This window comes from Brachyhypopomus gauderio, unplaced genomic scaffold (genome assembly GCF_052324685.1).
Source record: "Brachyhypopomus gauderio isolate BG-103 unplaced genomic scaffold, BGAUD_0.2 sc79, whole genome shotgun sequence".
NCBI classification, from domain to species: domain Eukaryota; kingdom Metazoa; phylum Chordata; class Actinopteri; order Gymnotiformes; family Hypopomidae; genus Brachyhypopomus; species Brachyhypopomus gauderio.
This window is the reverse complement of record NW_027506900.1, coordinates 543464-558375: the sequence shown is the minus strand read 5'-3', so window position 1 is coordinate 558375 and position 14912 is coordinate 543464. Positions and strand designations below refer to the sequence as shown.

General features: G+C 39.1%; 1 protein-coding gene across 2 annotated transcripts in view; it reads right to left on the bottom strand.

Annotated features, from left to right (window-relative positions):
* muc2.1 (mucin 2.1) overlaps window positions 1-14912 on the bottom strand; it is a 34612-nt gene extending 19700 nt beyond the window's left edge. Inside the window, exons 1-19 of one of the 2 annotated variants that reach the window (XM_076990903.1) lie at window positions 14798-14912; window positions 11589-11850; window positions 11245-11359; window positions 8513-8609; window positions 8111-8235; window positions 7514-7736; window positions 6952-7077; window positions 6653-6767; window positions 6344-6482; window positions 4696-4809; window positions 4390-4456; window positions 3847-3984; window positions 3431-3595; window positions 3244-3338; window positions 2988-3114; window positions 2572-2827; window positions 2392-2444; window positions 2148-2248; window positions 1523-1674 (exon numbers count right to left, since the gene is read on the bottom strand). In XM_076990903.1, coding sequence (XP_076847018.1) covers window positions 1523-1674; window positions 2148-2248; window positions 2392-2444; window positions 2572-2827; window positions 2988-3114; window positions 3244-3338; window positions 3431-3595; window positions 3847-3984; window positions 4390-4456; window positions 4696-4809; window positions 6344-6482; window positions 6653-6767; window positions 6952-7077; window positions 7514-7736; window positions 8111-8235; window positions 8513-8609; window positions 11245-11359; window positions 11589-11850; window positions 14798-14873 — 2546 coding nt within the window. In that variant the 5' untranslated portion in view covers window positions 14874-14912. Of the gene's footprint in view, window positions 1-1522; window positions 1675-2147; window positions 2249-2391; window positions 2445-2571; window positions 2828-2987; window positions 3115-3243; window positions 3339-3430; window positions 3596-3846; window positions 3985-4389; window positions 4457-4695; window positions 4810-5421; window positions 5529-6343; window positions 6483-6652; window positions 6768-6951; window positions 7078-7513; window positions 7737-8110; window positions 8236-8512; window positions 8610-11244; window positions 11360-11588; window positions 11851-14797 lie in introns of those variants that run through there. The other variant, XM_076990904.1, reaches the window with a different exon arrangement.

The window sequence follows — 14912 nt, the reverse complement described above, 5'->3', positions numbered from 1 at the left end:
ATGGAACAGACAACAGGTAGAAATGAGAAGCAATTAGCAAGACACCACCTATAAATGAGTGGTTCTGCAGGTGGTGACCACAGGCCTTTTCTCTGTTCTCATTCTTTCTGGCTGATGCTTTGGTCACTTTGGCATTTGGTCAGTTCTCTCACCATAGAGGTAGCATGATGTGGTAACTACAACCCACAGACGTTGCTCAGGTAGTGCAGCTAATCCAGGATGGCACATCAGTGTAAGCTGCGGCAAGGTTTGCTGTGTCAGTCAGCAGTGTTCAGAGCATGGAGCAGTACACCAGGAGACATGGAGGGGGCCATAGGAGGGCAACAACCCATCAGCAGGACCACTAACTCCTCCTTTGTACAAGGAGGAACAGGAGGAGCAATGCCAGAGCCCTGCAAAATGACCTCCAGCAGGCCACTGATATCCATGTTTCTGCTCAAACTATGAAAAACACACTCGATGAGGGTATGATGTCCACAAGTGGGGCTTGTGCTTACAGCCCAACACCATGCAGGGCAATTGGCATTTGCCAGAGAACACCAAGATTGGCAGATTCACCTTTGGCGCCATATGCTCTTCACGGATGAGAGCAGGTTCACACTGAGCACTGAGTATATATATATGGAAACATTTTTGAAACTTGAGAATAATTAACAAAATCTGACGCAATCAAAGCCGTGTACCGTTTTGTGTTTTTGAAATATGTTATTATTCCATATGGATATTATTCCAGTAGAACGGTATTGAATACAGTTACCAGTATTATTTTGTCCTGTACATGCATTCACCAAAGTGTTAATTATCTCCTCATTACTTAGGATTGCTGCTACTAGATTTCATGTTTATGCACCGCCTGCATCTGTATACCCAAAATTCTGGCCACCAAATGGTGCTTGTGGTTTAATTGACCTGGATGAGGAAACATGGTACTGGCTTGTCGCAACGAAGTTGATGGCCTAAAGGACATATGCTAGAGAGAGCTCATATATCAAAAACATATATAGGTTTCATTCCATATACTCCATATATATACAGTCACAGTACAGCCCCTGACCCCTGCTCTCGCGTGTGTGTATTTGTGGTCTATGTCCATCTATGTCCATATATGTATTTTCTTTGGGTGTGGATATATGTGCGTGTGTTCATCTGTCTCACCTGCCGCTCATCTCATTAACCTTATGTGTTGCAAATAGTTCATGTTAAGGTATTTAATGTGTATTGATGTGCTTGTTGCTCGTCTTTATTTGATTTGATCCTGTGTGTGAAATGTTCATTGGCATCCTGTCTATATGAAAATGAAAACAGAAATGTAGTCGCTGAAAATCTGTATGTTTTCAATTTGATAATTTCTAACTCAGAGGACCCCACACTGGTCAGATACATTATAATTGACCCTCTCTGCTTCATAATCTGATAAAAATAATATTATTCAGAATATTGGTTGAATTAGATATTTCACCAAGTCGTTCCTTGAATACCAAATTATTTGTGCAGTGTAAAAAATGAAGCATTGGGTACACACCAAGTATTGCAGTTGTCTGGTATTTCAGCCCCTGCAGCATATAAGTGACCATTGTGCTGACAAGGGCATTCGTGCTCTTTAACACAGTGACCAAGACCATCATCCAGCAGGCCTATAGGACACTGACATCCAGATTCACATTCTGCCATCACCTGATTTGAGAAGAAGAAAATGAACAGAAGAGAAGATAGAAAGAAAAAAAGAAAGAATGATAAACATAGAATAGTTCATTCATGGTACAAATAAGAGATAAACTCTAACATCATAATAGAGTCAATAAAATGTAAAATCTTTAAGTGGGAATCACTGGAAACATAGCAGAAATTAAATGTTTAAGCTTTTGAAATGGTTGACAAAATGAAACGAGTTAGAATGAAACAAAGGACAAAAATACAAAAAGGAAGAGTGACAAACAGATACAGTGCACATTTGAAAAGTGTGAAATACTCACAGTCCATGTTGTGGTGTGAGCATGTTTGAAAAGTTAAATGCTTGCACAGTTAGTGTTGTGTTGTGTGAAGTGTGAAATACACAGTCATTGTTGTGGCGTGTGCATATTTGATGTGTGAAATACTCTCACAGTCAATGTTGTAGTGTGTGCATGTTTGATGTGTTAAATACTCACACAGTCAATATTGCGGTGTTTGCATGTTTGTGCACATTCTATGCCATGCTTTTCTGTCACTGCTTCACTGCAGTTAAAGAAGACCTTTGGAGTAGGACAGTCTATAGGACATAAAGAATGTGAAAGAAGCAATGAAATAAAGGTCCAAGCATTTAATTTCACATTTGTAACTACTGACTGACAAAATGACAGCATGCACTTTACTATGAGTCAGTTCCTTTTCCTGCTGCTGACTCAAACTCACCTGTAATACGGCGTTTCCAGGTGCGGCAAGTAAGCTTTCCATTTGTACAAACACTAAAAGGGCAGAAATGTTAGATTCCTAAAAACGTTACATCCCACTGTCTTTACAATGTCTTTTCCTTCCAAATTTCTTTTACTAATTAACCACTTATTTCATAATTCATTTTAGTTCATCTCTTACCAGTGTTCATTTCTGATGTTAATAGACTTGCCAGGTTTAACATGCTCTCCTTTGTGGTAACAAGGGCATTTTTCCATTGGCACACAAACACCCTTCTCATCCTCATAGAGCCCATCAGGACATGCACATCCATCCACAGGGGTATACTCAGTGATGCAGCCCTGGTGCTCTGATCCCAGAGAGTCACATGTGCGCTGACACCCCTGCAGCATGTAGGAGAAGGTCTGGGAGGCATGGCAGCGCTCAGTGTACTTCTCTGGATTCATGAGAGAAAAGAGGGGAAAACATGTAGGTGTTATAACACTGATATAAGAAAGGTTAACTTTGACTCCTAGACAAAAGGTTGATCTTTTGACAAGGATGGACAGATGGACAAGGCATCCATCTGTCCTAGGGTGCAATGTGAATGATCTTACCGCACACCGCGTCTCTCCAGCCTTGCAGATAGATTCCCTTAGTTGTGCATGCTCGAACGTAGGAGGAGAAGACCGCACACAGACAATCTTCACTCTTCTCACATGTGCAGCTTGAGTACTTGCATCTCTGTACATGAACATTCATGGAACAGCACTTGAGATATCTTTATTGTAACAGTTTTGTCTTTGGGCTAAAACAATTCAATGATCTGCAGTGTTCCTGGTACGTTTTTTAAAAAAGAAACAAGAAAAATACCTTGTAATATTTGTCTGGGTTAACAGTGGAGTGACATTTAGCAAATTGGCCTTCCTTTTCCTTCAGTTTTGAGCACCAGTGTTCAGCATAGCTCTCTAGATACATATATACCATCAATCAGCTTTTATTTCTTTAATTTCAGAACCAGAATTTAGTGAGGTTTAAGTGAAGATCTTGGATTTCTTACCACTGTCTATGCTGTAACTACAGGGGTCATCATGCCTGTCAGTTCTGTCAGGACAGTTGGCTTGAGCCTTCCAGAAGTTCCCAAATGAAGCCGCTGTCCCTTCTACTAACCCTTGTGGGGTCTTCAGGTCATCAGACAGCACCATGTTAAAGTTCCCACACAGACCTGCAATAATACACACCATGGAAAGAAAATATTTTTGTGAGTACATAAATGAAGACTTTAAGACTTTGCATCACTGATAGTAAATGCAAAGGATTTTAGAGTAGGCCTTATTAATCTGATCTGAAGTAAGATGCAGAAATATAGCAAATCTGACTCCTAGACAAACAATATGGGATTTTTTGTGTCTGCCCCTCTGCCTACTCAATTTGTTGAGTAGCCATGTAATGATTATGCAGTAGACAAGCATTCACCGCAGGTCTTGGTCTGGAAGCTCTTATCCAGAGTGATGTAGATTTGCATGCGTGGAACCAGCTGCACCTGCATCTGCAGCCCAAAAGTGGTTTGTACCATGATGTGGAAAGACGATGGTCTGAACACGGTGAAGTCAGCTGTGGAACCGGCAAACGGGTATGAGACGAAGGAAGTGAGTACACAATGAACTCAACAGAGCAATTTCAGAACAATTTCAGTCTGTTGTATTCCCGTATAGCTGTGTTATTCTTCATGCGTCATGCATCATTCCACTAAATATATTTATTGGCACACTACAGACAAGGTGAATCAAAACTATTCTAGAACAAGTAATTTTTATGGTCAAATCAGATCCAAAGTAGGATACAGTGCGGTCATGTCTCTAGCTGTTATATTCACAGCAGAATTTTTAATGATCATTAAATGTACTCTTTCAGTAGAGCTTGTTATTTAATACATAATAATTAAAACAATAAATACATTGCTACAGAGGAGTGGTAACTATGGTATACTAGCTTACAATACACCTTATAAGGACTTACGTGTGATGTAAGGGAGGGTTATCTCGCCATTGTGCTTCACTAGGCCATCTTCTTTGATGACTAAGGCCTGGAAAAGACAGATTTACCAGAAGTTTGCATAACAATGTTTCTTTTCAACATGAATCTGCTTTCTAAACCTTTCACAACATAACTTGGAAATAATTAAACAGTGCAGTTTTTATATGGTGTTTTTGCATTTATTATTAGCAGCAGTGGTCGTTTAATTGTTGTTGTTGAGGAACAAAGATGCAATTGAAGCAGTGTTCTTTATTAACTGCATCAGGTATTGCTAGAATGGGTACACACATTATTTGTATCATTGTTGAGTAGAACTGCAATGGATTTCAAGCAGGTGTCTGTATCCTGAGCCACACAGGGAATGAGCTGCCCCAAAACCAGGAACTTTGATCCTACACAGTCCTGCAGAAACAGAGGGGAAAAAAAGCTATTTTATTTTTAAGTCAAAACATGCTACACAAAAGCATTACAAAAAGCATTACCTGAAAATCTTGACCAGTATTTCCCAGCATTCCTACATTGCTTTTACTTTTACAAAGCACCCAGGCACCTCGAGGAAGGGACATGCCCACTGCCACACACCAACCACACCTTCCCTGTTCCCGTCCCTCTGATTAGTGATCACCTACACCTGCTTGTCTGCCTTCCTTCTCACTCTATTTATTTATCAGTCTTTTTCTCATGACTGTGTTCACAGAAAACACTCAGAGTGTTTCTCTGTAGCTTCCCTATAACTCCTGGAGTCTGATATCTGTCTATTTTTGGCCAGCTCACCACTGTGCTTTTGTTTCCCTTTTGCTATGGACAGTGATGCCGGTAACGTGTGACTTAGTAACGCGTTACTGTAGTCGGACTACTTTTTTCAGTAACGAGTAGTCTAACGCAACTACTATTTAAAAACTAGTAGTCAGATTAAAGTTACTTATCTAAAACATCGTGCGTTACTATTTCTGCATTTCGAGGGAACGTAGGTTATATTTATTCATTCTTATTTTTTGGCTACACGTTTCTTACGCGGTTACGTAATCTCTGCTCTGCGGCGCCAAAGTCAGATGGAAGGAGAGGTTCGCCTTTAGCAGCTGGAAATACAGGCATTATTTTGATTTTATTTCGGCTAAGGAAGACAACATTAAGGTCCGTTGTACACTCTGTCCTGGCGACAGAGTGCTGTCTACTTTCAAAAACACAACGTCAAACCTGAAAAAAAAAACCGGGGCTTGGCGGCGAACGTAAATTGTTACCGGGCGGGGTGTAAAATGGACTAAATTCAGTATTATATCGCGATCGATCGATCGCCGGTGGTTGGCGCCAGATCGAACTAGTAACTCATTGAATCATAGATGTGGATCAGAGGTAAATAAACTAGATTTTTTTTCGGCGTGAGATATCGGAAGTGTGGCGTGTAAGCGTGTGAAGACAGTCAAATGCGTGTGTCTCAATGCGTGAGAGATGGCAACCCTGTAAGTGGGCGGAGTTGAACAGAAAGACTGTCTTATTTATTTATTTAAAAAACATGTAGGCCTAAGCCTATTTCAAGAAAAAATTTACAAATGCCAGTGTCATTTTTGATGTTCCGGTTAAAATACATGTCAATAAAGTGAGTATTGGCAGAACTGGTAGTCATTTTCATGTTATCAGCCTCTGCTGAAAGTAACTAAAAGTAATCAAACTTAGTTACTTTTAAAAGCAAGTAGTCAGTAACTTAACTGAGTTACTTTTTAAAGAAGTAGTCAGTAGTCGGATTACTGTTTCAAAGTAACTATGGCAACACTGGCTATGGAGAATAAAGAAACAGCAATCATGCACAGTATGCATCCTGCGCCCTGCTCCCATCACAAAGGGCAAATATAAGTTATTTATCACCTTTGAAATATTTGCAACTTCAAATGTCATTAAAACTTTACATGATAGTATTCTCTAAGAGCTATTTACTCACCTTGGAAAGGACATAGTTGCAGTCCCCATGGAAGGTAAATTCTTTACCATCAAATGTGCTAAAGTGGGATCCCTCCTCTACAGCACACACACCTGGGATGGGCAGATGCTCACACGCCCAACTGCCATTTTGACAAACACTACAACACACAGCACTATCAGCCTGGAGCAGCACAGCAGAGGATTATACATGCAACCTACAGCTTAATAATGAAACAAATGGTCACAGAAATAGAGTATATGTTTATACAAGCACTAGAACGGAATAAGTGTGTTTTCTTCTAAGTGGGAAACAGTTCAATTTCAGTACCATTCTTCGTCATCCTTGAGAAGCACATCTCCAGGGTTATAGGCCTGGTTGTGCTTACACTGGCATTTGTCTTGAGGAATGCAACCCTTGTCAGAGATATTATCAAACACAGTACCTGCAGCAATGAGTTCACCCCCACACACGCACACACATACACACATGCATGCAGATCAGGGGATGTCTTGCAACCTGACATGTCTTAATATAATAGATCAAAACATTTGTGTGTTCAAAACATCATGTGATGTTCATAAAATGCTCTGTAGAATGGGGTGTGATGGGGGATATGTATGACTGACCAGGTGGGCAGAAGCAGCCATCCATCTTGTGTTCTTCACACAGTGAGCTGGTGTCTCTGTGTGTGCATGTGTCCATGCAGGGGGATCCATTCTCAGAGTACACCATGTTATAGGGACACTGTATAGCTAAGTGAATAAAACAACAGACCGGATCAATGGTGGAGCAGGAAGAGAGGGTCTGAGAGTACTAGAACCAGCCAAATGGCTCATAAGTCACATTACTGCACTGTAGCTCTCAGGTCATATAAAGGAAAACAGAACATGACTTTTAGAGAGGCTCATTACAGATTCTTACTGGACTGTTTAATACTTCACAAATTATTATTTGTCTCTCGTCATTTGTTTTATCTTGGCACATGTTTTGAATAACAGCAATATTATATTTAAGTTTTGCAATTTTCCTAAAGTAGCCTAGATGAATAAGCTGCAGTACAGAAACATTTTTGGGGGGGGGGGGGGGGGGGGGGCAGATAGAGGGTGCAGAGTGGGACATTACTAAAGCTATCAGTGATGAGATTAAAAACAGCATACTACGAACAAATAATCTTATATTGGTCTTTACCACAGAAGATGGGTGTTCTCCAGTTGGGTGGTATGCCCCCTGCATGGGAGCATTGGCGGGAATACTCAGACAGGGTGGGACATAGAATATCTGTGTCTTTTATGTCCCCAGGGCGACTCCAGCACCTGTCCACCATGCAGGTCTGGATGTAGGGCTCAGCACTTAAGACCTTCCTGCAGGAAGACCAGGCCTCATCCTGCAGCAGTTTTGAGCAGTATTCCCGCTGCATGGGTGAGCAGAGACAGTAAGACAGCAATCCTACCCTTCAACTCCTTATTTGTACTGTGACCCTGCACTTCCTCACACAGTTTATAGAAAACACTTGTCTGAACATTAACAAGCTGGATCTAATCAGTAGTCTAAGTACTAATATTAAATACTATACAAATAAAAGATGGCGCAGGTGAATTTGTGTAATCATTTCTAAAAACCATCTTAGTTTATTTACTGGATGTAAAGTGAAGGTGGCAGTGTAATATAATGGAGAATATAATGCATTACAATGTCAAACCAAGTACAATTCAGTGTCAGTGGCAACACACAAATTATTTGTTTATAGTGGCAATTCAAAGTAATAGCTAAGAATTGTTCTCTTACAAATTTTTGACACTTGTCCATTGTTTCTTGAGCAGACTCATCTTCTTCATTTGGGTCCCCACAATCATCATTGGGGCCATGAATCCTTTGCTTGTTGCCAAACTCAACAAAGCCAATCACACGATCTATATGGCAGAACATAGCAAGCATTCAGAACACATTTTCACTTAATGTTTTAAAGTGATTTTTAACAGCAGAAAATGCCAAACTTTTCTATCACTAAAATGAAAGCTCAGAGAAAAAAAAAACTTCTCTGAGGTGCTTTGGAAATACCTTTACCTGGAGGGCATGAGGTTAAGCTGAGGGGTGGACTTTGGTGAACATTAGCAAAAACATTAAAGTCGATTACAGGAGTTTGAGGATTAATCATGCAATTCAAAAAGCTGTATCATCACGGCTCACCTTCACCTTCAGTCAAGAACTCATTTGAAATGGGAATGCCATTGAAATCTCCACAAAGTCCACACGTGTTATTAGAATATTTAGCATCTAGTTCCACCTAAGTAAGAAAGGCAAAGCTGGTAATTTTGTTGCATTTTTTACAACATAAATATTCCACAAAGCTTTATAAAATATTCAGATATAATGTAAAGAATTGTTTTTAAATGTAACAAAATAAAAATTATTGCTTAAGCTAAAATGTTTTTGGTTTTAAAGGCTTCAGAGTCCTGAATGGTACAATGGCTGTCCATTCACAATATTGAGGTTGTTCTACTGTGGCTGACTTTATTTCTTGACTTTTTTTTTTTAATCTACAAATGCTTTCAATCTAATACAGTTTTAAACCAAGCTCCAAAGTTCTAGGATCGAGATAATTTCTCAACAATATTATCAATTTAAAAAATTTGAATATGTATATAATGAACTGTATAGTTGATAATGATAAAATTCTCAGTAAGAACTTTGTATTTAAATGTTTTAATATGTATTGCAATATGCTAAATCACTAGACAACCTTTTCACATATTGTGCAAAAGATGAAATGAAATGGTATGACTTGCACTAATCGACTTCCCCTTTCACCACTGGTTCAATACCAGAGAACTAGTACCCTGCACGTCTGTTGTACTTCAAAATTTCTACCTGGAAGTAGGGCTGGGTATTGATTCAAATTCCAAGAATCGATCCGATTCCGATTCTGAAGATGAAGAATCGTTTTATTTCGATTTAATCTGATTTAATCGATTCAATCTGTTTCGATCCAATTTGGGGTTTAGTGTTATTAAAAATGTATTTGAGCTGTTTCCTGACTGTGTACAGAAGCAACATGTTAAAACTAGTATTATATCGATATTAATCAGCAAATAGTTACTGGTAGTTGGTAGTTACTGATGGCTGAAAGACTGGTGAAAAGGGTAGCTAATCATAAATCTACTTTCAAGAAAGGTAATCCAGGACAATAAACAGAGGACATATTTGAGGTGTCTATATCTGCAACAGTGGACTCCTACTGGGACACTAACCAGTGCATTATTATTATGATTGAAATAATTAAGAATTCACCCAAAAGCTGTTGCTACCAAATGCATTTTTATTTTAAAAGTGCTCACACTTAATAAACTGAAAGTATAAAATGTAAACGTGTATTTTTAAAGTGAGAATATAAGAACAGAACTGTCACGTTACGGGGTTTATGTGATTTGTCTATTTAATATGTGTTCGCGCAGCGTCCTGTGCTCGTCGTTGTTTGAGTCACGTTCTATGTAAACGTGTTTTATGTGCGCTGTCTGCGCTTCGGTAAATGTAATAAACATAACGATTTGGAAAGTGCAAAGGATTCTGTCTCGTCCATCGCCTTGCGCCCAACGTTACAAGAACATTTTAAACTTTTTTAAACTATAAAAACACTGGGTAAACGGTCAGTGACACGGAGTAACTGTAAATAGTCACTGACACTGGATAAACTGTCCTTCTGTTTTTAGATTTGACTATCTGTAGATCATTTGTCTAAATGATTGATCACTATGGGCCACCGTATCTGCATGTGTTCTAATGCATAGCCAATCAGAATGCTCGGTGTTGGTCCTCTCTCCTTGTGCAGCCCGTGAGTTACTTGCTCAGTTTCTTTTTGGTACTTTGCATGTTCGTGAATAAAACGTCGCACTGATTCTAATCGTCTGATCATTGACTCGGACAAGGAACAAATATCTACATGGTGTCAGAAGTGGGATTTCATCCATGCCACCAGCAGCCCTGAGTATCCCCAGTCAAACGGCCTTGCGGAGAGAGCAGTCCGCAGTGCCAAGCAGCTGATGGAAAAATCTCACAGAGATGGAACCGATGTATTCCTCAATCTTCTGAACCTCCAGAATGTTCCCCGTGATCCAGCATTGGGCTCACCTGCTGAACGTCTGATGTCACGTCAAACACGCGCAGCCATCCCTGTATGTACAAAACTACTAGAACCATCCCCAAAAAGTGCCCAGCAAGTCGGTGCACAGCTTCTCAACAAGCGGCTCGCTCTAAAGCGCCATTACGACAGGTCAAGTCACCAGCTACAGCCTCTCCAAGAAGGACAAGTGGTCTGTTTGCAGACCCCCAAAGGTCATGCCAAACTTGGGACTGTGAAGGAGATGTGCAAGGAGCCCAGTTCATTTGTCTAAATGATTGATCACTATGGGCCACCGTATCTGCATGTGTTCTAATGCATAGCCAATCAGAATGCTCGGTGTTGGTCCTCTCTCCTTGTGCAGCCCGTGAGTTACTTGCTCAGTTTCTTTTTGGTACTTTGCATGTTCGTGAATAAAACGTCGCACTGATTCTAATCGTCTGATCATTGACTCGGACAAGGAACAAATATCTACACTATCGTCGTTACCGGCACTGTCCGACGCCATGTTGTTTTACAGTTAGTTAGACCAAGCACGCCTTCGTGAATTCAGTGACGAGGCGGGGGTAAAAGTTCACTAAAAAATCGATCTTTGGACGTACAAATCGATTATCAGATCATCATATGCGAATCGATTCTGAATCGGAAAATCGATTTTTTCAACACAGGCCTACCTGAAAGTAAACCCCAGTTTCATTTAAGCTCTTTATTTATTAAGTTAGTTTTGGGTGAGGAGACATAATGTGGTGCTGTGTGTATAGTTTTGAAAAGGTGAAAAGGAACCAAGTTAACGTGATGATTTTACCATGACAGCATCCTCTCTGTTCCACATGACACTAAGGCCCATTTTGGCATACAGTTTAGTGTAAATAGCATTCTGTTCCAGCAGCACCCCTGCTGCATAGTAGGGAAGTGTTACACTGAGAGAGAGAGAGAGAGAGAGAGAGAGAGAGAGAGAGAGAGAGAGAGAGAAACACAGAGAGACAAAGAGACAGGAATGAAAACAGAAAATAAATGATGGGAGCAAAACAGGTCAGGTATTAGTGTAAAATTAGTGTTAAAATTACAACTCATAGTTGCATGTCACTAGCAGATATGTAACATTATTACATTCTTGTTTAAGATTAACAAACATTCCCAGTATCTTACATCTCTTCGTTGATCATAACCAGTTTCTTTGTGAGCACAATGGGTATGTCTCCTATGGTAACCAGCACTCTGGTGATCTCCGGGCTCCAATGGGACTGTGACCTTTTCACATGTACTGAGAAGCTCTGCACGGGCTTTTGGCACTCAGAGACCAGGTTGTATTCACAAGTGCCCTGGAACTGATATATGTCTCCATCAAAGGTTTTGAAGTGGAAATCTCCCCACATGCTACAGATGTTGTCAACATGGTTGATGCGCCGGACTAGAATGGAGAAACAAAAATAAAACAAAACAACAAAAGCAAGCCCACAAAGAAACAAGAAAGTTCAAGGTTTTAATATTTTTTTCTTTATATTGTAATACATAGACATTAGGAAAATTAACTTCAAAGTTGTTTGCAGTAGTAGGTGGTAGAGGTCTGTGCGGGACTGCTTTTTTAATCCCGCTCCTGCCCGCTCCCGCTTCTTTTAGTCTTGCTCCTGCCCGCTCCCACCAAAAAATCGCTTGTTTTAATCCCGCTCCCACCCGCTTCTGCTTGTCCCGCCCGCACCGGCCAAAAAATCGCTTGTTTTAATCCCGCACCTGCCCACCACATACATATTTCTGTCGCCCCCGCCCGCAATTCTAATATGAATTGAATTAATTACATTTAGTACTTGAAATTTTCTTATGTATTTATTAAATCAGCAATATAGCGATGGATCGCGCTGTCCCATTTCTTACCACAGTCCAAACACATTTGACGTATACCAACACTTACTGACATCTATCACAACAAGCAAATGGTAGACAACTTCCATCTCCATTAATTACAATGAAATATGACTTCCATACATCAGACTTTCCTGTAGTTGTCTTAATTGTGGTGTATTCGCCTGTTTGGAAATGTATGGAAATCACTGTGTTGTTATTATTATAATTTTCTAGACTATTTATTAATTTGCGGGATTTTTCTACATGTATATGTGGTCTCGCTCCCGCATCGCCTGGACTAATTAAACTTCCGCTCCCGCCAATAAAAATTAAATTCTGTCCCGCGCTGCAAGATATTCTGACGGGACCCTCGGGATTACCGCAGGAATGCAGACCTCTTCTTGGTGGTCTAAAATATACCCTATTTAATTGAACATTTCATGATTTGTCTTTTTAATTAATTGTTGTTTTATCATAAAACTTAGAAAATTTGGTTATTTTCTACAATTCTTTTTTTTGTTTTTGTAAGTTTTTCAAAGTCAAAGTTTGTACTTCCAAAATTAAAGTGATAAATAAAGATTTCCAGGGTAATACAGAACCAGAGGAGCATTTTAATCCTAAACACTCCTTAACACCCAGATTAATCCAAGTCCCTTTGCTGGTCAACAATTTTTCATGAACCCTTTTACCATCTTGTGACTAAAAAGATGCACAGTGTTTTTTTTTTTTTGCAAGTCATGGACAGTGCAGATCAGATACCATTATTTCATCACAGTGGAAATGTTAGTTGCATTTTAGTTCCTTTTTTCTCTTTTTACTGCACTCTAAAGTAGTATAATTAAATCAATATCAAGTAAAGTAATTTTAGAAAGATCATATTAGATTACTCTTACTAGTTCATCATAAGTCAAAACCCCACAGAAGCATTTATAATAATCCCATTGACTACTATCAACTATTTCCACTAATCCACTACTAGCATGTCACCTGTTAAAACTGTGTTGCAAATAGTTTACCACCTTATAGAACATTCCCTTATCAATTATACTGTTGGAAAAACTTGTCCAGTAATGAAGGGTGCAAGAGGCAGTGGTCTTTACCACTGACAAAGTGGTCTAAGTGTAGCTAGCATAAATGCTAGTCAAACACATTTGTCAAGCTCAGTTTTATTCTCAAAAGAGATGTTAAACACACAAAATGTATTTGCTAATGCTGGAAAACCTTTTACTAATTGGGAGATTGCACAAACACAGTGTGATAAACTTTTTTTTTTTACTTATTGTGCATGTAAGATTTCAGTAACTTAGTCATATGCTGCATTAATTTAATATAAGTAGTCTTATATACTAACATTAAGCATTGTCTTTGGTCTCAAAAATTATTGTCTCAAAAATTTGATATAATTGTTCTTCATTGGGATAATATAATTAGTTACTTTTCCTGTCGTTACAACGCCGTTGACGTTACTGGTCATTAAAAGCGGTGCGTTACTATATATTGATATACTAACAGTAATGCAAGCGGGCCGCTGCCCAGGCTAGTGAGAAGTAACAGATCTCGATAGGTCACAGTTCTCGGTGTAACACCTGTTTAACTTAACAAGTCAGTAATCGATTGGCTAAGGCAGCGTTATGATAGCCAATCAGAGCCAGTGTTTTTACACGCGCGCCGAAGCACGCGAGTGACACGACACAAATGGAGAAGAGACCGAAATGGCGTCAGGTGCAAGCCGAAGAAAACTAGAATTTTCAAGGAGATATAAACATTATGTAAGAAAATACTTGAAGTTCCTGAATGTCTACCAGACTGGGTATTTGATTTATTTAATTAAGAATAGAGGTTTTATTGTTAAGTTTACTTCTGTTGTAAACAAACCAGTTGTCTCAGGTTGAGAGAATTTAATTTAATTTCATAGATGTAAATGCACTTTATATAGTGTAACTGTTTACTTTTGCTTTTTTTTCAAAGATTTGGGATTTTAAAGGATTTTATTCTGCACTGGTCTGTGGATGTGCAATAAATATCAAAAGTTAAACAATTTTCTGATCTACTCATTTCAACTGCTTAAAAAAAAACTTAATTAATTGGCATATAACCTTTTTTTTAACTGTAACGCAAATAGTTACTTTCCCTGGTAACGAGTTACTTTTATTATAGAGTAATTCAGTTACTAACTCAGTTACTTTTTTGAACAAGTAGTGAGTAACTATAACTAATTACTTTTTTAAAGTAACGTTCCCAACACTGGTGATGGCACAATGTGGTGTCATTAGCAGAATAACCCACATACATTAGCTAATCACTTTAAAAGTGAATACGTTCTACCATAATACATGTAAAAGTAAATATTAACAGTGATTTGAAAAATCAAAGTGCACATTCTAGCACAGGTACACCTATAAACTATGTTGAATATTCTAAAACAAATATTATGTAAAATAAACACACATAAATACCAAACATATCTGAATGACTTAGCACTGTTAACACTGTTCAAAATGTTCATCATCTCTTACCCCTCATAGCGTTTGCCTGGAGGCCCCAAGTAAGAGCCAGGGCCAGTACACAGAGTGCAGGTGTCCTCCACTCCATGGTGGACTGAAGGGTGGGTCTAGGCACACTCCTCAGGTA